The following is a 22,164-nucleotide window of genomic DNA, read 5'->3' as shown; positions in this document are numbered from 1 at the left end:
TTAATTTACTCAGATATACCAACAACCAACAAAAATCACCACAACAAAAATAGACATTTAAAATATCCCAATTAAAAGTGATATTAAGATCTAGACATTTTTTTTAATTTAATTGTTTTATTCATGTCTTAAAGCTATAGTTCACCCAAAATAAAAATTCTGTCCTCATTTAATCACTCACATGTTGACAACATTTTCATTTTTGGGTGCACTGCCTTTTTAAGAAAATCACTGCAAGCCTGCAAATGAACCGTTTTCACATTATGAAATAAACTCGGCAGTGTTAAAACACTAGGCTTTTATTTATGAGCCACTGATAGAAAGTCAAACTTGGCAAATCCGTTAACGAGCTCTTTTGAGAGCTTTGTCTTTAATCAGCTCAATGGCAAAGGCTTTACATGCGCTTGGATTAATTAGCTCAAATCACATCACAACAACAACATTCAGCATGATGATTGAATTTACACACATAGAGGTTGCATTTTCCCTAAAAATAAAATTTTTGCTCCACTGACAGTTAGGTTTTGGGTTGTGGTTTGGGTTAGGGCTTATGGTTAATAAAATGTGCATTCCTGTTGACTGTTACATCATTTACAACCAAAAACAACTCCCTATACAACTCACTTTTGGCGCTGCTCTGTGGACATTTCATACAGAAACTGGAGCTCACATGCACCCATACATTCAACAACATTTCCAGCTTTGGCCACAGGGGGCAGTGATTCAGATTTCTGCAAGCACAGACCGATTTAAGCTCAAGAACTTTCGACCTTCTGTCTCCGAATTCACAGAGAGATCATTCTGGTTTGTTTGAGTGGCCTGTCCAGCCCAACACAAAAACACTGGCTTGACCAATTATGTGAGTTTCTGGTGGGACTATCTGTGTTCTTCCAACCAAAGGAAGATGGGGATTTTTCTAGAATCTGTTAGAAAACAATGATTTTTTTTTTTTTTTTGCAATTCTGTTTTGTGATTGTAGTGGCACAGAAATGATTCACTTTACTTTAATAAAAAGTGATTTATGTGCTGGTTTGGGAAGTGGCTGTAAAATAACGTACAACATAAGTTAAGATGATATTAAGAACATAATTTGCAACGTTATCAGAAACCTCGGCCAGACTCTCGCATAGACTGTCCACTTGTCTAGAAAAACTGGGCTGCGTACGGTCAGTCCGCACATACTGTGCTAATGATGAAATTTGCGCCATGCACATTATACAGGAGATAAGTAGCGACATGTGGAAAACCGAAGTATATTTGTGATGTTTTTGACTTCTTTCTGAATTTTCCTGGATAAATCTTGTTCGCCATTGATACTTTTAGATATTTTGAGAGTATGTAACATATTATTCAGTATAATGTGTGTGTATTTGTGCATCACACTTTGCTGTCAGAAAAACTGCTTTTATTATTTATATTATAATATATATTTATATATATATATATATATATATACATATATATATATACACTGGCGGCCAAAATTTTGGAATAATGCACAGATTATGCTGTTTTAGAAGGAAATTGGTACTTTAATTCACCAAAGTGGCATTCAACTAATCACAAAGTATAGTCAGGAAATGTGATACACTGATTACTGATGTAAAAAACAGCACTATCACTATTTGAAAAAAGTCATTTTTGAACAAATCTAGACAGGTCCCATTTCCAGCAGCCATAACTCCAACACCTTATCCTCAAGATTTTCACACACCATTGCACTTGTGTATATGGCTGTGTGAAAATAAAAGTGATTTGATTTGATTTTATCCTTGAGTAATCATGCTAAATGGCTAATTTGGTACTAGAAAATCACTTGCCATTATATCAAACACAGTTGAAAGCTATTTGGTTTGTTAAATGAAGCTTAACATTGTCTTTGTGTTTGTTTTAGAGTTGCCACAGTATGCAATAGACTGACATGTCTTAAGGTCAATATTAGGTAAAAAAAAAACTGAAGATTTCAAACAAAGGTGTACACTACTGTAACGTTGTTGCTGGCACTGGCAATGACGAAGACAATGACGATGAAGTGGGAACCCAAGTGCAGTTTATTTACATAAGTGATATCCAAAACGTGAATCCAAACCATAACAAACATAAATGACTTGACAAAGACGTGACTTGACAACGCTACACAAACACAATACCTGACAAAGGACAATGGTAAACATGAGGGCTTAAATACATGGACAAGGGGTAAAACAAAGATGAGGGAACCAATGAACAGGCAGAACTGATAACAAGATAATCAAACAATAAACCAATGAAAACAAGACACATGAACCTGGAGGGAAACATGAAATCACATGACAAGGGATGTACCAGTTGTACAACTAAACAAGAGGATAAGTACATCAGAGTCTCTAGTTTGAGAAATAGACGCCTCACATGTCCTCAGCTGACAGCTTCATTGAATTCTACCCGCTCAACACCAGTTTCATGTACAAAAGTGAAGAGAAGACTCAGAGGTGCAGGCCTTATGGGAAGAATTGCAAAGAAGAAGCCACTTTTGAAACAGAAAATCAAAAAGAAAAGGTTAGAGTGGACAAAGAAACACAGACATTGGACAACAGATCATTGGAAAAGAGTGTTATGGATCTTAACCCCATTGAGCTTTTGTGGGATCAGCTAGACTGTAAGGTGTGTGAGAAGTGCCCGACAAGACAGCCACATCTATGGCAAGTGCTACAGGAAGCGTGGGGTGAAATGTCACCTGAGTATCTGGACAAACTGACAGCTAGAATGCCAAGGATCTGCAAAGATCTCATTGCTGCACGTGGAGGATTTTTTGATGAGAACTCTTTGAAGTAGTTTTTTCAAATTGTAATAGTAATTTTTCACGTTATTAATGTCCTGACTATACATTGTGATCAGCTGAATGCCACTTTGGGGAATAAAAGTACCAATTTCTTTCCATAAGAGTAAAATCTGTACATTATTCCGAACTTTTTGCATATGTATATATATATATATATATATATATACACTACCATTCAAAAGTTTAGGGTCACTTACTCATTCTTTATTTTTATTTTATTTTATTTTTTTCACATTTTAGAATAATAGTAAAGTCATCACAACTGTGGAATAATAGAAATGGAAATATGGGAATTATGTTGTGACTAAAAAAATCAAAAATAAATCAAAACTATGTTATATTTTAGCATCTTCAAAGTGGCCACACTTTGCCTAGATTTTTTTACCTAGATATATATATATATATATATATATAATCTTTCTTTCATGTTGTACAAAATTAGATGTTAGACAGTATGTAAGTCTCAGTCACCATTCACTTTCATTGCATCTTTTTTCCACACAATGTAAGTGACTGGAGGCTGTCAGTCCCAAATCTTCTTTCTAACATCTAATTTTTTATTCCTTGGAAGACAGAAATTCAGCATAAAGGTAGTAAATGTATCTGTTTTTCCCTTAACTGAGTCTTTAAAGGGATAGTTCATCCAAAAATCGAATTCATTATAAATGTGATGCAAAAAGTACCTAACTGTTGCAGATGTTATAATTGGGCAAGCTAAACTAGTTTTGGAAGACTATTTGGAAAACTATTTTTGGACTATTTTGAAGACTGTGGAATACGTGATAGACTTTTTGTCCACTGAAGTGCGAAATGTATATGTTTTGCAACTTTTTTTACTGCTTTGGTAGAACCTATAATCAGAGTTGAGCACAAAAACATGTGAAACGTGTATGAATTTGAGAAATAAAAGGGTGTGTGAATGTTGCTTCATTGTCACTTTGTAAAGATAGAACTATATTGTTCAATTGGTGATGCTGTATGTCTGCATCGAATAAACTTCACAATTTCGCAATTTTGAAAAATGTAAGTGTTTGTTTTTAGCTTATCTGTAGTTAAAGTGCTTTTAAAGTGTTTTTAAATGTAAATGTCTTTCTTTCCTTCTTTCTCTGTGTTCTGTCTCTGAGAGAGCCCACCACAAGCAAACACAAAGGAGCATTGTATTCCGGGTAAAATGTGGTAAGCAGACGCTGGTGGACGGCTCTAGCGGTCGCTGGCAGGCAGACACACTTCCTTACATTGCCGGCACATGAGCTCTTGTTTTGGGAAAGCCCTGAGTTATGGCGGTTGTGGCCAGAGGCATTTATGAAAGCAGGACGTGGCTTATTTTTGGGAGCCAGTGGGGTGGATTGTGAATTTAGGCCCACCGCAAGGTCACCCCTGGATCAGTTTCTCTCTCTCCCTCATTAAGACATCTATACATCCATCTGCTGGATTGGCTGGGACCACCGTGTGCCCACTGCAACTCATCTCTCACTCACTCCATCAAAACAGCTCTGAAAATACATCTCTATCCCAGTGTTCAGGGTCTATTCCAGGGGCTTTGAAGTTTTTTCTGGAGGGTCAGACTTCCCAGCGGTAGTGGAGAATTACTGCGGTTCTGCTGTAAAAATAGACCCAGATAACAGAACTGTATGCCAGCAGAATGATCTCCAGGAGAGAGTGTATTATATAGAAAGTGCCTGTATGTGTTATTCTTCAAATAGTGGACCTGTTCTGTTTTCTTTTTAGTTTTAAAGGTAATGTAATTTCTTCAGTGTTGAAATACTTTCTCCTTTGCCAGTTTAATGTGAATAGACAATTTTAAGTAAGCCATTTGATTTCAGGGAGTGATCTTAGAAGTTTAATTTCTCAAGATGTCAAGTAGTCAAAAAGCGCTTGTAATTGAGGAATCACTCATTTGTGTGTGTAGGATTCTGGTTAGGCTTTCTGGTTAAGCAATTCTTACAGTCCTTTAAAAAAAAAACTCAACATACACACACACACACTGCCTTTCCTACAGAAGGTCTGTGTGTTTGAGATCACTGTGATAATTGTGTGTGTATGACATCATAAACATGCGACAGAGTCATGGTGAGACCATGTGTTGTGAACTCATAAATGAATGCTGCTGGTCAACCACAATCACAGAGGCAAATTCTGCTTGGTCAACAACATGATTTTATTGAAACATTGTACATTGTCTAACCACAAATGAAAGAGCAGATTGGTTACTTTTATCCGAGAGTCTGAGAAAATGCATTTCTGGCTTGAGAGTCACAGAAGATGTTTTGAAATGAGCTTAAAGTGACTTCAGGCTGCTTTTTAAATGTTTTGGGCCGGGTTTCCCAATAGAGTCGCAAAAATCATCTTAACTTATGTAGTACTTTTTTTTTATGAGCATTGCCTGTTTCCCAAACCAACATATAGATTAAAAGTAGAATCGAAATGCATCGTTATGGGAGCTGTCAGGTGTGAAGGTGCTGAAATAATACCAAACTTTAACTAAAATCTCTTTGTTAGTTTGTCTCCCTAACACAAAAATAGTGTAAAAATACTGCCAAACATAAAAATTGCATGTTATGTTGTCAAAGTACTTAAACCTTACTGAATATAGTTAAAGAAGTAATGATAGCTTTGGTAAGGCATAAGCTAAATAGAAATGAATGAAAGAGTTTAAAGATAAACGCATGTATTACATGCGATGTGCGTCATTATACTGAACAAACATCCATCTGTGTTGCACGTAATAGACTAAAAAGCAATGCTCTCGTTTGATTACAAACATTATCACGTGATATTTAGAAGATTATATTTTTGGGAAATATGCCTTAGAGATTAAGGCCAGAAACATACTTCACACAAGAGCGCATACGCAGATGCAAATGCTTGACCAGCGTATTGCCGGCGTTCTTCCATTTCTATGGTGCTAACAAAGCTCAATACTCAATGGGACGACAGATTTAACTTACATTTACATTTATGCATTTGGCAGATGCTTTTATCCAAAGCAACATACAGTGTACTTATTACAGGGACAATCCCCCTTGGAGCAACCTGGAGTTAAGTGCCTTGCTCAAGGACACAATGGTGGTGGCTGTGGGGATTGAACCAGCAACCTTCTGATTACCAGTTATGTGCTTTAGCCCACTATGCCACCACAACTTAAGCTGGATGTGTTACTATTCTGGCAAGTTGCTATAAATATATTGACTTGCTCAACATACTGAACTTGCTCAGCAATATTCTCTTCAAACAGTTGCTCTGCCATGACATAAGTTGACTTGAAATACAAAACTCAATGTTGAAGTGGACAGTTCACACTAATGTCTGCTATGGCACCCCTTGTGACAACTCTGATATTGCAATGCATACTTGTGTTCTGTAATGATTCTGACACATTTTGGAGCACAGCTACACATAAAATTGAGCTTGTGTAGCTAGAATTGTCTGCGTATGCGTACATACGTAGAGTATGTTTCGGCCTTAAGTACAGCTTGCATGCTACTAATTTTCTGCTTAGATCTTTGGGAAACCCTGCCTTAGTCAGTTTTTACAGTAGTCTCAGGACTGTGCAGGTAGACTGATCTCACAGTGAAATTGAAACCTTTGGTTGACCTTTAGCTAAAATCGGTCTGTGCTTACCGAAATTTGAAACACTGCGCCTAGTGGCCAAAGCGGTAAGTGTTGTTGGGCATATGGGTACATGTGTGCTCCATTTTCTGGGTGTAATGTCCACGGAGGGGTGCTGAAAGCGAGTTATGAAGCGAGTTGCTTTTTTTTTTTTTAGCTGTACAGGCAGTACAATGAAGAGGAATGCATGTTTTATAAACTTTCCCCCCAACCCAAACCTAAACCTAACCATCAGAGGAGTAGAAATGTTATGTTAGAGGGGAAAAATGCAACTTCCGAATGATGCTCGTCACTGATTATGTAAACACAAATGCTTCCTGGTTTTAACATGCTATCTGAACCCAGGTCTCCCACGCTGCTGATGCAACATGCTTCCAGATGAGCCACAGTGGAAAGTGAACACACTGGAGCCGATGCAAAAATGTCTGATAGGAGATGTCGCTTGTCAGTGAGTAGGCATCATGCTGAATCAGAAATCAGAACCTAATGAGTCAGAAAGATGATAGTTAATATAATACACATTCAAACAGGTCGAGTCAGGGAGACTGTGTGCTCTCTAGAACATGTGACAGACTGCAAATCAGAAAATACTTTGTTCTGACGTTTCCTGTGTCTCCCGCTAGCATTGTTTCAGAAAGCTCATGTTCACCTCCGCTGATGCAAACACCGTAGCCTCATCTAGGGGTCGGGGAGGACAACTATACCAACATGAAACTAGTTCAAATCAACTGTAAGAGGGATATAATTGAATATAATACAATTAAATTGTATTATTTAATTGTATTTTTATACTGTTTCTCAATGGATACATTTTCTCAGATAGTTCTTGCCATGTTTTGTGTCTGAATACTCCATTCAGACAAACTAGCAGCACAATAAATCATTTGTACTTTTCTACCACAAACATTACCTCAGATCTCACTCTGGAAGACATTTCCTGAATGTTCAATGAAAAACAGACTGTTTTGATGACGTGTTTCATTATGCAGTTTCAGTGTGAAATTACATTAAACATGTTAGTGTACATATATCGGCAACTATTAAAACTAGTTTACATGTCAGGGGTTACATCTCCTACACTTAAAATATAAAAACATTCCATGAAGGAAAACTTTTCCATGAAAGTACATGAAATTGTTTCAACAAAAATGAATCTGTTTGAATGGATTTTGTCAGGTCTTGTTGTACGAACTTAAATTTATTTAGTCACATCCGGATTTTAAAAAAAAGGTCAAAGTCATCATTTTTACTACATTGAGGCAACTTAATTTGCACCACTTTCAGATTTTTGTAACATTTGTAACAAGCTGTGAACTTGTAGTCTCAGCAAAAGAAAATTACATCTGGCCGACTTTTAAAACAAGCATTTCAACAAAGAATGGGGGGGACACCATCCATAACATCCAAAACGCAAACCACAATGATGTTGACACTCAACAACCGTATTTACGAAAATCGATCCTCTTACATGACTCAGAACTCAAAGGGACTACAAACACAACATCCCCAGTGCAAATACCGCAAAAAAAAAGTTTTAAGACATTAATTCATGATTTTTACTTGTGCCGCATTGCATGCTGGTAACCTGACATCACATTTACATCTTTTTGTAAGTTGTCCCAATGCAAATTGATTATGTAAACTTCCATTTCACAGATTTAAATCTATTGCTCACAATGAAACTAGGTTGTGACAAAAAATGTAAAAATTGTGTTACATTAGCTTATTTTAAGTAATTAAATTTAACAAGGAGCAAAAAATCGATTATTGATAGTAGTTGAACAATGGCACTCTCTGAATTTGATAGATGAAAATGTGTCCTTAATATTTTTATTGTGTACTGAACATTTTTTAAAAGAACTCAAGGCCTTGTGAATATTTTGTGAATATGATCACAGGTAATGGCATTCATAACCCATCAGAGAGCTTTTTTGGACACTCTTAAGTTTATTCATCCAAGACAAATTATATGAAAAAATATGGAGAAAGGGAGAAAAGGACCACTTGTGTATAGACATATTAAATCATTTATTTTACATTCACTGAAAAGACCAATTAAGAATATCTTTATCTGTAATATTCCAGAGTAGTAACATGAGTCCACTTCATCCATCAAAAGAAATATGCTTTGATCTGACTTTTGATCTAAATATAAAATTAATTACAGCTTAGAGTGAATCACTCACCGCAAGCTTCATTGTGTTTCGACGAAAGGCGGTAAACTAAGCTTATACGGTCAACATTGCTGGGAGCATCTTAATGTATGTTACATTAATATGAGCATTTTGCATTGATGTACTTTATCTCTTAAGAATTTACATTAATTTACAAACTATTAGCTGTAAGCAATGAAAATGTGACATCACAAAGACTTCAGAACACCATAAAAAGCATTGCACTCTCCCTGATAGGACAGTGTGATGATGTCATAGGGACACCTGATATGAGGTGGGGCAGAAATTCAAGCATGTAAATGGGAGATTTCAAGTGGACTGCAGGTCATCTGTGCTTCTTTCTCAGGCAGACAAACCCGCAGCTGAAACACAAGGAGACACTGTACAGAAGGAATTCTCTCTGTGGTTTGCAGGCTTGCTCCTTCGATCATTTGTAAATGTACAGAAATGTGCTGCCATCCACAGTGGGGGGATGATAGCAAATCCACAGATTATGTCAGCATTTTATTCCATGATTTGATTTTTAACTGTGGGGATGAAGGCCTGGGTGTGTGTGTGTTGGGGTGTAATGACTAATTTCTTCAGATTCAGTATTTTTCTGACCTTTGTTTTGCTTTTGCATGAAATCTAATTATGTTCTTAGGTTTTGTGTGTGCATGCATCTATCACTAACAGGTAAATGACTACATAATTTATATTTGAATTTGCTATTACATAAGGAATGAATACAGATTGGCTGAATACAGATTCATGCAGAGGGAGTCATTCTCTAATTATAGGTTACAACAGGGTTAAACCCCACATTTGAGGTAAAAGCCCCCTCCAGTCTGAGTCAAAAGGCATCTTGGGTTGACTATAGTGATATGGCAAAATTTATCATAACAAGAAAGAAAATTACTGAGTAACACTGAAGTATACACGAGTTCAAAATAACCACTTAAGCAAACAGTATGCCAATTTTCTGTTGATTTAATTACTTATGTCATTTCATGACCTCTCGAGTATCTTTGCTTTTAACGCAGTATGGTGTATATATCGGAACTACAATGTTAGTAAAAGCATATTTTTACAAATTAATCCCCATTTTGATTGGAGCAGTCACTGTGCACCCACTTTGCACCTATCTCTGCAACAAATACACTATATGGCCAAAAGTTTGTGGACACCATATGTGCTTGATGAACATTTGATTTCAAAACCTTTGGCATCAATTTCCCCCTTTGCTGTAATAACAGCTTCCACTCTTTTGGGAAGGCTTTCCACTATACTGTATGTAGTAACATGGCTGCAGGGATTTGCTCTCATTCAGACACAAGGCTATCGGTGAGGTCAGGAACTGATGTTGGTCGATGGGGCCTGACTTACAGTTGCTGTTCCAGTTCACCCCAAAAGTGATCATTGGGGTTCAGGTCTGGGCTTTGTGCAGGCCAGTCCATTTCTTCCACGCCAGACACAGTAAACCATTTCTTTATGGACCTCACTTTGTTCACAGGGGCATTGTCATGCTGGAACAGAAAAGGGCTATCCCCAAACAGTTGCCACAAATTTGGAAGCACCAAAGCCCGAGCCATTACACAAAGAAACATTATGATTTTTCTTTACTGGATTTTATGGAGTAACCAAATGCGTTAATTAGAAGGGGGTGTCCACAAACTTTTGGCCTTATAGTGTATGTTCCCTTGTAGTCATGAATCCCAATTTATTGTAGTTTAGATATTCTGTATTGTACTGCTCAGCCCAACTAAATATTTTTGGTGATGTTTTTGGCCTCTTCAACAAGGCGGATTTTCACCCCAGATACCAGTTATTCAAAGTTATTAAAACCCATTGATTTAATCACCTTGAATAAAACTGAAAATCATAAACAAGTACTTTGTCGCAAAACATAGGCCTGTGTGAGATTTTCAGGGATTCATATTAGCTACATATTAAAATAATATTGCATTCTAGATCAAATAGCCTTTTAAATCAAACGATCCATTAAGTTAATGTGCATAGCAACAAACAGGTGTTTAGGAAAGTTTCTGTGGTGTTTTTTTATTTTTTATTTTTATGCTTCCTGTTTTTGGAAGAAAATAAATAGCCTAATCAAAAAGACCCTTTGGCATTTAACCCCATTGTACCTATAGTAAATGAATAATAATATCTGGGTGCTCTCTGATAATGCAGTTTTAAGTTGTGTCTGGAATAGTTTTCATTCTTTGAACTTGAGCTCTTTATTTGAGGGCTCGTGCCCCTTTGTATGTACTCACATCATTTCTCAGCGCGTGATTGCTCGTTGTCCCGTGTATTTGACGCGGTCTGTGACCTGCGCCTTCACTCAGATCAGATATCACAGCTACGCGCGTCATTAGGGAGGGCGCGTTGCTGCGCGACTGTAACCGTAGAAACTGCGCGCGGAGTCAGTCTGAGCGCGTGCGGTCACATATTAATAATGAACAGATGCTGAAATATAACTGATATTTGCATTACGATCCCTGTGCAGTCTTTGAGGATAGTGCTTGGTTTGGGGTCAACATGCTGTTGGGGTTTGGTGGCAGTTTTGGATGTTTAGGATAACACTACATATACTAATACAGTGTTAAACATATTTTTTACTATAATTAACTGCTATAAAAATAACTATAAGTAATAAATCGATAAACAAACTAATGCGTTGGCTAATAATGCAATAATGCACTTTGCATTTCAATGCATGCATTGTTTATTAGAGCTGATTAATTAACAGTAGGCTGCTTATATAAATACACACGCTGTTGCATAAAGTGTGACCTAGTTATTGCATGTTTGTAAATAATGAAAACTTTCTTCTTAAGCTACTTAATTTAAAGGATTTAGGCTGTGTGCATAAATCATTCGCCAATCCTGGATTGTGTCAGCATCTATTTCGACTAACAGTTACTCAGTGCAAGTTACTTGAATTTTAGCAACCGACGGACTGACATTTTGAAAGACGCAAAAAGATAAAACAGGACGATACTTTCGGGCAGATGTTGACGAAACTTTGAAGAATATGCTAATTACCATTTCTCGAGATGTAATGTGCAGCTTTAGGCTTTCTTAGACCATATGTGTGGGTGAGACTTTGGCTTCCCTTCTGCGCTATATTTACATTATTTCCTCACACAGAGATAGATAAACATCAGTGGTTTAACAGCAAAAAACGATGACATTCTTGGATTTGAGGTTTTTGTGGAATAATAATAGGCTAATAATAAGAATAACAATAATAATAATAATAATATCAGCAGTAGCAGCATCATTATTACTGTTGTTATTGTTATATTTATGTTGTCTATTATTGTTGACTTATTGATTCGTTAAACACACCTGTATTTGTTTTATTTTTAACGTGAGTGGATGTTCTCGCCATGTAACCAAATGCTGGTTTTTAAACGGTGCGCATCTTTAGCATGTGAGCCCGCAGAGTTTTGGCACGAATCCTGCCAGCACGGGTGAAACCTCAAGCCCACTCCACATACAGGCTATAGGCGAAGGCTCACACACATATAAGCACATAATCCCTCTCTCCGTCAGAATGACTTAATTGAAAAACGAATAAAAGCAGAATTAATTTAACACATGAATCTCCTTTTAAAATTAGGGTACAGACATTTCTGTTGGCATAATTTATTACGTTGTAATAAATAATAGGCTATGATGAATTTAAAATGCAATATAAAATGTTAGATAACCTAAATGATCAAATAAATAAAATCTGAAATAATATATAGACTATATTATTATTATTATTATTATTATTATTATTATTATTATTATTATTATTATTATTGCGTAGAATTGTGTTACGATTCATAGAAAAGCAACGAGGGAAAAGGCTAAGCCTATTTCAAATTGGTCTATACAGTATTTAAACGCTTTTAATTTTTTTCATTGTCTTTGCACACTAATACATAGTAATAGTAATGTAATGTTCTGTTGATTTCTGGTTTTAACACTTTTTTAACAGTTACGCATGCGTAGGGGACATCAGCTTTTATCACTCTCTCAGCGCAAATTACCTTTTTGAATGAACACAGTGTTGAACGGTTTAGCGCTTGTAATTAACCTAATTCATTAATTTAATTGGTTTGTTTATGTTGCTAGCTTTTGTTCTAAAGCAGATAAGAACATTTTCTGCATCACGAATAACCAACCAAAGAGAAACTGATAAACTGCATAGAAAAGAATGAATTCATTCAAATTAATCAAATGTTCTCTCTCTCTCTCTCTCTCTCTCTCTCTCTCTCTCTCTCTCTCTCTCTCTCTCTCTCTCTCTCTCTCTCTCTCTCTCTCACTGATGTTAATAAATGACAAATGCGCCTGCTAGTGGTGATAGTGTGAACTCATTAGATTCTAATTAATAACCAGGATCATTCCCTTATCAAATCAGTTATCATAATTATTGTTTTTCTGTTTTGATGGAACAATTATGCAACCATTAGTTATTAGACATTTCACTTTAAGATGTGTTTTGTTTTTTCAGGACAAAAAAAATAAAATAAAATAAAATAGTCTGTTACAGACTTGTTTCAATGTTATGTTTAAATTATTTCTATTGCTATTGTTTTTACGTTTCTTGATTTTATTGCTGCAACAATTGTTATTAACAGTGCTTGGATTCATTAATAAATTATCCAAGAGGAAAAAAAATATTTACAAAAATAATATAATATAATTAATATATAGATGGAACTGGCACGTGGAGCCGTGATTAATTTTTTTACATTATTTTAATATCTCTTGTCTGTGAATTTAAAGGCTACACTTGACAAACTCAAGTTCATCAGTTATGTGCCAAAACATCAACATTTTTACTATTATCTATTTTGTGAGAAGAGGACTCAAATATGTATTCATCGTTCAAGAAGTAACCTAGATCGCTGATAACAGTGGAGCTTTCAGTTTTGCTTCGGCGCGTCTGAAGTGTGGGTTACACTCAGCCCTGTTCGCTGATTGGTCGATTAAACCCGGCCCCGGGCGCTGATTGGTGGAGCGCTCAGCGCACTCAAGGCTATAATGAGTTGAGTAAATAACGCTCGTCTGTATAGCGCAGAGCGCAGCGATTGTATTCACGCGGTTGTCACTGTCCGACACCTCATCCGCTTTTTTGAGATTTTACTCACTTTGACGAGTGAATAACCAGTTGGAGACGACAATTTTACAACTTAGCGGGACTTTACTGCAGAAACTCTCCTGAAACTTTGGAATTCATTTGTGTGGACTTTATTGTCAGAGACTGAAAGAGGCGCTCTGTTAAAACTGACGACCAGGATCACACCTGCAATTCACACTCTGGAATAAATGCGTTTAACAGGCGTGTTTGAAATTATTGTTAATATTAGGCTCTGAAAAGCAGAGTTTGATACTTTATATCCGCTTTGTGGTACATCTTGTGCATGTGTGCGCGTGTGTGCACATAGGCTATATTTGCATGTGCAGAAGGACAGAGGTGTGTGTGAGTTTGTGAGTTTGCGGTTTCTTGGTTTTTGCTAAAGTCTGTTGGAAAGTCAAGCGCACTTTAACTTTCTGCATCCTGCGCGCGTTGCTGTTATCAGAGACTGAGACGCAAAATAAACGGTCACGAGCGTTTCCCGCAGACTTTTCAGAACTCTTAAAGAGGGGCTCATTTGTAAATCTGTTGTGATGCATATTCCCGTAGACCCGACCACGAGCAGACGGTTCACGCCGCCCTCCGCCTCTTTCCCGTGCGCCAAAGTGAGCGAGAGCCCGAGTATGAGCGCACCGGGTCCGCTGAGAACCGGACGGCAATTGGAGACCCGCTCCGTGGTGGACGTGCTGGCGGATCACGCCGGAGAGCTGGTGCGCACGGACAGCCCGAACTTTCTTTGCTCGGTCCTGCCGTCACACTGGAGGTGCAACAAAACTCTGCCCGTGGCTTTCAAGGTAAAAGGTTTTGGCACTTTTTTTCCCCACCTATTTCTATCCTGGCTGTGAATCATTCACTTTATGCATCCAATGCATTTTTATCCGTTTTATTGCATCGAAGTTTCATTGCATCAGTAGCTTCATTGCGTTAGTCAAAGCCTGATCACACTTAAAGATTTTATCTAGATCTCGCAAAACATCATGCAGTACTTCTGACTGTTATTATGAACAGTGAAAACAAAATACTGTTCACGTAAAAGACAAGTTCAGAACGATTTTGCTTTATCTGACAGATATGAGACATTGCATGGTCCTTCTTCATTATTATTATTATTATTATTTATTTTTTATAGGCTCTTCAGTCTTATACTATAATTATACCAACAACAAACATTATTAATGATTATTGTTGTTGTTGTTAATTTATTTGAATAATATTAGTTTTTTATTTGCGATAAGTAAATATATTAAATTAATTCTTAAAGCTTATTTAAAGCAATTATAGCAATCTTAATTTAAATAAAATATCTATTTATGTATTATAGATGCACTCGCACAGAGTTTTAAAAACATATATTAATATAATAATAAGCTGTAAATATTAACCGCTATACATAATGGTCATAGTGTGCATCTCTGTCGTGTTTTTCTTTGATATTGTAAATTGACTATTTGTTAGCCTGTATGAAAGCTTTAAAGTGCTGTTGTTTATTCGGTGATCTGTGTGAGGTTTGATGGAGTTTACGGGGTTTTGTGTATTGTTAGGTTGTGGCTCTGGGTGATGTTCCTGACGGGACTCTGGTGACGGTGATGGCGGGAAATGATGAGAATTATTCCGCGGAACTGAGAAACGCGTCTGCCGTCATGAAGAACCAGGTGGCGCGATTCAACGACCTGCGCTTCGTTGGCAGGAGCGGCAGAGGTATCTATCTATCTATCTATCTATCTATGTATCTATCTATGTATCTATCTATCTATCTTTCTATCTTTCTATGTATCTATCTATGTATCTATCTATCTATCTATCTGTCTGTCTGTCTGTCTGTCTGTCTGTCTGTCTATCTATCTATCTATCTATCTATCTATCTATGTATCTATCTATGTATCTATCTATCTATCTTTCTATCTTTCTATCTATCTATCTATCTATCTATCTATCTATCTATCTATCTGTCTGTCTGTCTGTCTGTCTGTCTGTCTATCTATCTATCTGTCTATCTGTCTGTCTGTCTGTCTGTCTGTCTGTCTGTCTATCTGTCTATCTGTCTGTCTGTGGTGCATGCATGCATATGGAATTCATCAACACATTGAATGTACAACAGAACTTTGCCTGAAATCTGCAAATTGTTATGCATTTCAACTTCATTCATATTTAATAAAGAAGTAGGATAAAGTAGTGCACAGTGGAGAGAGAAAAAAACAATGTTTTTCTGTATAAATAAAAAAAGAGAAATAGCATGCTTCAGTTACTTTTCCAGAGAAATAATATCTCCACAGCAATTTTTTTATAAACGATTTGGGCTTTAAAAACCGCTCTTGTTTACACACCTAAAAACACCCTACCTCTCACATAGCTCGCATTCTTTCACAAGCGTTCCTTCTTTCCGTCCTTTTCCTCTTGGCCCCGCTCCTCGCGCTCACATTTTTCCTGTAAATGTTACACTTTAAATAGTTGCAGACGGGTGAGTGGAAAGCGCTGCAGTGTGCGAATTAAAAGTACCTTTCATTTCTGCAGACAATTACCCCATCCTTGTACCCCTCATACAAGCCACAGCATTCTCCCCCTCAAAGCGCCACTTCATTGCTTTTAGAGATCACACACACGCACACACACACACACACACACAGCGGAGTCCCGGGAACAATCTGGAACACATTGTCTGACTAATCCACATCATAAACGCATTTCAAAGCGCATCAAAGCAGCAGTGCTGTCTCTTTTCAGAGTAAACTCATTCATTTATCCCAGCTGTATGTGACAGTGCGATTGTGCATGAATCTTTTATGCAGCTCAAGGGAGTTTCTGCCTTTACCTGCGGGGATTTCTGGGAGGCTACCTTATATAATGTAGTTATTTTTCTTGGCCTCATGAAGGCAAAACCTAAATATGATGGTCCTGTACACCACTTTCTGATCATGATTTCCACAGAATGCAGTAAAATCACAGTTAAGTGCAAATGCCATTTGAATAAAATCCACTTTGACCATTTTTGTATTTTTTATTTTTTTTTCCATGGAAACATTGCTAAAAATAATGACTGCACATTTTATTTAAACCCTAAATGATTTTTATCGTAAACGTTTACCTGCTAAGCTCTCTCTGGGCTCCAAAACTGTGACTATTTTGCATTTTCATTCATAATTACAGTTTTCATGTACAAATTATACTGTATCATAAGCATAACAATTTGAGTGAAATGCTGAATTGAAAAAATGGACATAAATTTCAGAATATATTAGTATTTGGGATGACAGCATACACAAGTTTGTGCAAAACCTGATGATCCATGTTATTCCAGCATGATTTGGGAATGTTCCAAAAGAGCATCTTGTATGCTTCAACGGAAGCTCAGTGGACATCTGACCTTTTGTAGGAGTTAACATTGTCAGTGTCACAAATTTGCTTACATTTACAATAATTAGTTACCTAGAAATAGTGCAGAATTTTAGATATTTCTTCTTCATTTTATGTCACAACTTTTATTTGCTTTGTCAGAATCATTTTGAAAGCTTTATTTCCATGTTTAAAAAAAAAAAAAAAAAATCCAAGATTTTCATTGTGGTTTCAAACTTTTTGGACTCCATGCAGCCAAGTGATGACAACATTGTATTTCATGTGTCTTTTTGTTGTCCTCCAGGAAAGAGCTTTACCCTGACCATCACTGTATTTACTGGACCACCCCAGGTCGCCACATACCACCGCGCTATTAAAGTCACCGTAGATGGACCCCGGGAGCCAAGGCGTGAGTACCCAGAATTCCCCTGTAAGACTATCAAAGAGAGTTATGACAGAGATGTATGACGGAAAAGAATGAAAAGAACTAAGAAAAATAACATGCATATCTTGTTTGGTATCCTCATCTTTGCATGACAATTTTCTGCTTGTGGCTGAACAGAAACAGTGTTTGCTTGTAATAGCTAATGGTAGTGTTTGCTATAGTCCTCTGATTCAAATTAATAACTTGTGAGTTTATGAGCCTTTTTGGCTGATTCATCAAAAGAACAGGCTCATAAGAGTCATTCATTCATGACTGAACTGCATTGGCTGTGCTGTAGGTTTGTTTTTGCAACCAGCCAAGATGAGCATTAGGAAGACATGTTGTCTATTTGTATTTATTGTCTTTGTATTTTTTTCATGGCACCATGTCTTTATTTACAGTGTTTCTCAAATTAAGGAATATATAATTTCTTTTGATATGTCGCTGTAGTGGTGCAGGAAGGGAAAGGTATTTGTGGAGATGATACGAGATGCAGCTTAATACATGTTCTTTACTCCAGCAAATAACATGCTGAGAAGTCTTTGGAACGTGTGCCAAGTAAAACACATTAGATAATCTATTGGTTCCTGGAGTTTTTCTTTCTGTGTTAGAGTCGGTAGGCTAAGTATTGTATAATAAACTGCTAAAGTTCAAGTACATTCTCTGCTCAATACTGTAGCTATATCGGTGCACACGTGTAATGGTTTTGATATTGTTATGTGCCATTAGATGAAGAACATTTGGACATGAGCACAGAGTATTTGAATTATTTTCAGAACAACGGTGTCTTTTAAAGACCTATGAATCATCCGCAGATGATACCAGGGAATTGAGTCACAATATGTGTGTGTGTGTGTTCCCAAAATATACAATGTATTTGATTAAGTGTCAGTTTCAATGTCTTCTGGTGTTCGAGTGTGTTCGGGTGTATACACACCTGCACTGCAGTGTGTGTTATTAAACAGCGAACAGTCCTTCGTGGTCTCAATGGTTGCCAACCTCAGATGTCAGTTGTGGTGTGTTATTAAGCCGGGTCAGGCGTATGAGAGAGAGGGTGCGTCCCCGAGCCACAAACATGGAGAGTTCAATGAAAGTGGGCACTCTCTCTGGCTGACGGGGTCAGCAGTGCCTGACCGCATTAGAGCCCACTGAATTAACACAGCACTGAACACCTGCTAGGGGTACAGATCCATAACACTAATGCAATGTTTGACCACAGCCAGAAGAGAACAGAGAGAGAGAGAGAGAGAGATAAAAAGGAAGCCATAGCTGCTGTTTATTTTGGAGAGAGATTTATTGTTGTAATGTCAAATCTGTATGTTGAGCGGCCCTCAAAAAAGTATTTGGACACTTAAAGCACACTTAAAAATGTTGAATGTTATTGCATTGGATAACAGCATTTGTTTAAAAATTTATTAGAATAATAAATAATTAAATTATAATATTAATATTAACATTTATATGAAATATATATATATATATATATATATATATATATATATATATATATATATATATATATATATATATATATGTATTTGTATTAAATATATTAATATATAAAAATTATTATTAAGTTATTATTTTAATAGTATATACATAGTTATTAAATAATTGTTTAAATTATTATATTCATAAATAATTATTAATAATAATTAAAATATAAATTAAATTCAAAATATTAAATAATGGCAAGTGGCATTTATTTTAAAGAAAGTACATTTTTATGAACGACACCTGTGGTTACAAATGTTTTACCAATTTGAGAGGAACTTGAGAGGAACTGATTTCATTCATCCACTATAAATTACCTGAAGACCAGATGATTAAGCCTGCATAACTCTGCAAAAAGCTCCGCAGAATTTGAACGCCCGTAGGGGTGGGTAAAAATATCGATTTTCTGATGCATCGCAATCTTCATTTGAATCATCTCAATATCGATTCCTAAATCCCAAGATCGATCTTTTACTCTATGCACAACTCTCCAATACAATGAGAGGAAATCATTCGCATTTGCAACCAAATTTGCGCACTATGCGACTAAAGTGTATATATTTGGCAACTTGTTATTAAATGTTTACATTTCACTCACCAGTAATTGTGTTGTATATTGGTGAAGTATTCATCAGCAAGATGCTTTCTGTGTGTTGAGAGTTAAAGTTGTTCCATAGTATGTCCAAAGACAAGATCCACGTAGTCAGTGTTTATCAAAAACAACAAAAAAGAAAGATTTAATTCTGATCATCCATAGCACAGATATGATAAGCCATTCAAGTCCTCTCTCATTAACATGCGCTCATCTACAGACACTCTTTACAGAAATGCCAGCTTTGTTAAAGAGACAGTATCCGTTTTGGCCGTGTTCATTAAATCAGTGTAAATGCTTGTAAATAGTATAAATTATGCAATTAAACAATAAACATAATATAATATTTTATTTATTGATTGAATATATGGATTTATTCACTTTTAAAAAGTCAAAATGTGACCAAAATTGTGAAAAACGAATAAAATATCATTATTAAATTAATATTTTCATAATGTACCTAGTTAGAATGTCCCCTGTATACTTAACAGTATTTATTGGGAGAGAATTTCTGTTATATTTAAGCAAAAGGGACATTATAACTGAAATATACCCAAATTAATCGATATTGAATCTACATCGAATCGAATCGAGAGCTTGTGAATCAGAATCAAATCGAATTGGGAAATCTGTATCAATACCCAGTCATTCTACACATTTCCACCCTTTTCATGTTACATATTTTGACTTATTTAATAATGATTTCAGCATATAATGTAGTTCTCACTGATCCATTTAACCCATTTAACCTTGTTTTAATCCACTGCACAGAATTTTGCAGATCTTTTTCCAACATCAGTGTAGATAATGCAAAAGAATTCTGCATATTCCGTCAGCGTCTGGTAATGACTCTATAGTACTGTTTCACATAGGGCAGATCACATAGCATGACCTGTGGCTCATGTTCACTCATCTATCACTAATGAACAGGTGCTTCAGATAGCGGCAAATTGTGTGTGTTTGTGCGTGTGAGTGTGTGGTTACACACGGTTAAGGTGTGGTCACACTAGGCTTTGAGATTGTGAAATGGCTTCGGACCACCCGCAACTAATATGGGCAACAGGATTTTACAGTACTGTGTAAAAGTTTTAGGCACTTGTAAAAAATGTTGCATAGTGAGAATGTCTTCAAATATAATGACATAAATCGTTTTCATTTATCACTTAATGTCATACAAAATCCAGTAAACATAAAAAAGCTAAATCAATATTTGGTGTGACCACCTTTGCCTTTAAAACAGCACCAATTCTCCTAGGTACACCTGGACACAGTTATTCTTAGTCGTTGGCAGATAGGATGTTCCAAGCTTCTTGGAGAATTCACTACAGTTCTTTTATCTATTTAGGCTGACTCAGTTGCTTCTGTCTCTTTATGTAATCTCAGACTGACTCGATGTTCAGTGGGGAGCTTTGTGGTGGCCATGACATCTGTTGCAGGGCTCCCTGTTCTTCTATTCTAATCAATTCTATTTGCAAAAGTAATGATTGGGAGTCTAACGTTTATATTTCCTATTGACACACTAAAGCTGAAGATATAAATAACCATCTTAAGACAAATGTTTTTGTGAAACATCTTATGTGCCTTAGACTTTTGCATAGTACTGTATGTCATAACTAAAGACTTTTGTTTTTAATAAATAGTTGCAAAAAAATTAACACTGCAAACCATGTAGTTTTGAAGTTTGTATTGAGCAAAGAGGTCAATTTGTGACTTAAATTAATCAGACATCTTTTAGCTATATGAATTCGCAGGTCCAAGTTCAACGAAACCTGACTTTTCTGACTGAAATAAACTGATTTTCCGCATGCGGATGCATGGAAGTGAATTGAAAACAAAGTGTATTGTGAACCCTCATTAAGTCCTGTTCTCACTGACAGCGATTCAACTGTGGCCACATCCACATTAATGTGTTTTCATTTGAAAAAACGTTAATTTTTCTACGTTTACACCTCTCATCCACACTGGAACAGCGTTTCCATCCGGCAAAAAAAATAAATACAAAAACAGTGTTTCGAAAACGCTCTCCATTATCGCAAGAAGATAACGTTAGGAAACTGAAAACAGAGTTTTCAACCAATTAGTGTGGATGTGTACATTATCAGGTGGCGGATTGCTATCTGCACTCCAACTGGTGTTCGCCACATTGCGTCACTGCTCATTTGCATAAAATTATATTGCAGGTCGCTTGGTTGCGATTTGCTGGTCGCTGTCATTATGACGGCAGAAACCACAAACTCTCGTTGAAAATAAACTACTTCAAGTCGCTTTGTCACTGCAAAATCTCTGTCAGTGTGAATCTTACACTGAATACTAATATGCTAATGTGTTTGCCACAAAGACAAATTAGTGTCTAATGAATTCATTGCGTTGTTCATTTGCTGTTTGTGTGTGAATGCGAGCTGGTGTGTGTGTGTGTGTATCCTTCTTTTCTTAGAAATGTTGTGTTGATGGCTTATTTCAAATGAAAAACCACACCCTTTCCTCCCCCAGGCATGGGTTGTCTGAGGCTATGTGTGTGCTTGTGTGCGTGTGTTATTACGGGGTGTGCAAGCGATACTTTGATAGTGCTGCCAGTGAAATAATATCTCATTAATGTTTACCTACAGA

The 22,164-nt window shown here is 36.5% G+C and overlaps 1 protein-coding gene across 5 annotated transcripts in view; it reads left to right on the top strand.

The window, feature by feature from the left end:
• The window catches only part of LOC127413540 (runt-related transcription factor 3-like), a 74,579-nt gene that overhangs the window by 16,223 nt on the left and 36,192 nt on the right, over window positions 1-22,164 (top strand). For 4 of the 5 annotated variants that reach the window (XM_051650775.1, XM_051650773.1, XM_051650776.1 and 1 more), the window contains 3 exons: window positions 14,267-14,511; window positions 15,259-15,415; window positions 17,352-17,456. In XM_051650775.1, coding sequence (XP_051506735.1) covers window positions 14,267-14,511; window positions 15,259-15,415; window positions 17,352-17,456 — 507 coding nt within the window. Of the gene's footprint in view, window positions 1-13,666; window positions 14,512-15,258; window positions 15,416-17,351; window positions 17,457-22,164 lie in introns of those variants that run through there. The other variant, XM_051650774.1, reaches the window with a different exon arrangement.

This window comes from Myxocyprinus asiaticus, chromosome 23 (genome assembly GCF_019703515.2).
Source record: "Myxocyprinus asiaticus isolate MX2 ecotype Aquarium Trade chromosome 23, UBuf_Myxa_2, whole genome shotgun sequence".
Classification (NCBI taxonomy): domain Eukaryota; kingdom Metazoa; phylum Chordata; class Actinopteri; order Cypriniformes; family Catostomidae; genus Myxocyprinus; species Myxocyprinus asiaticus.
The sequence above is the reverse complement of the archived record's forward strand: the minus strand, read 5'-3'. Positions and strand labels throughout refer to the sequence as shown.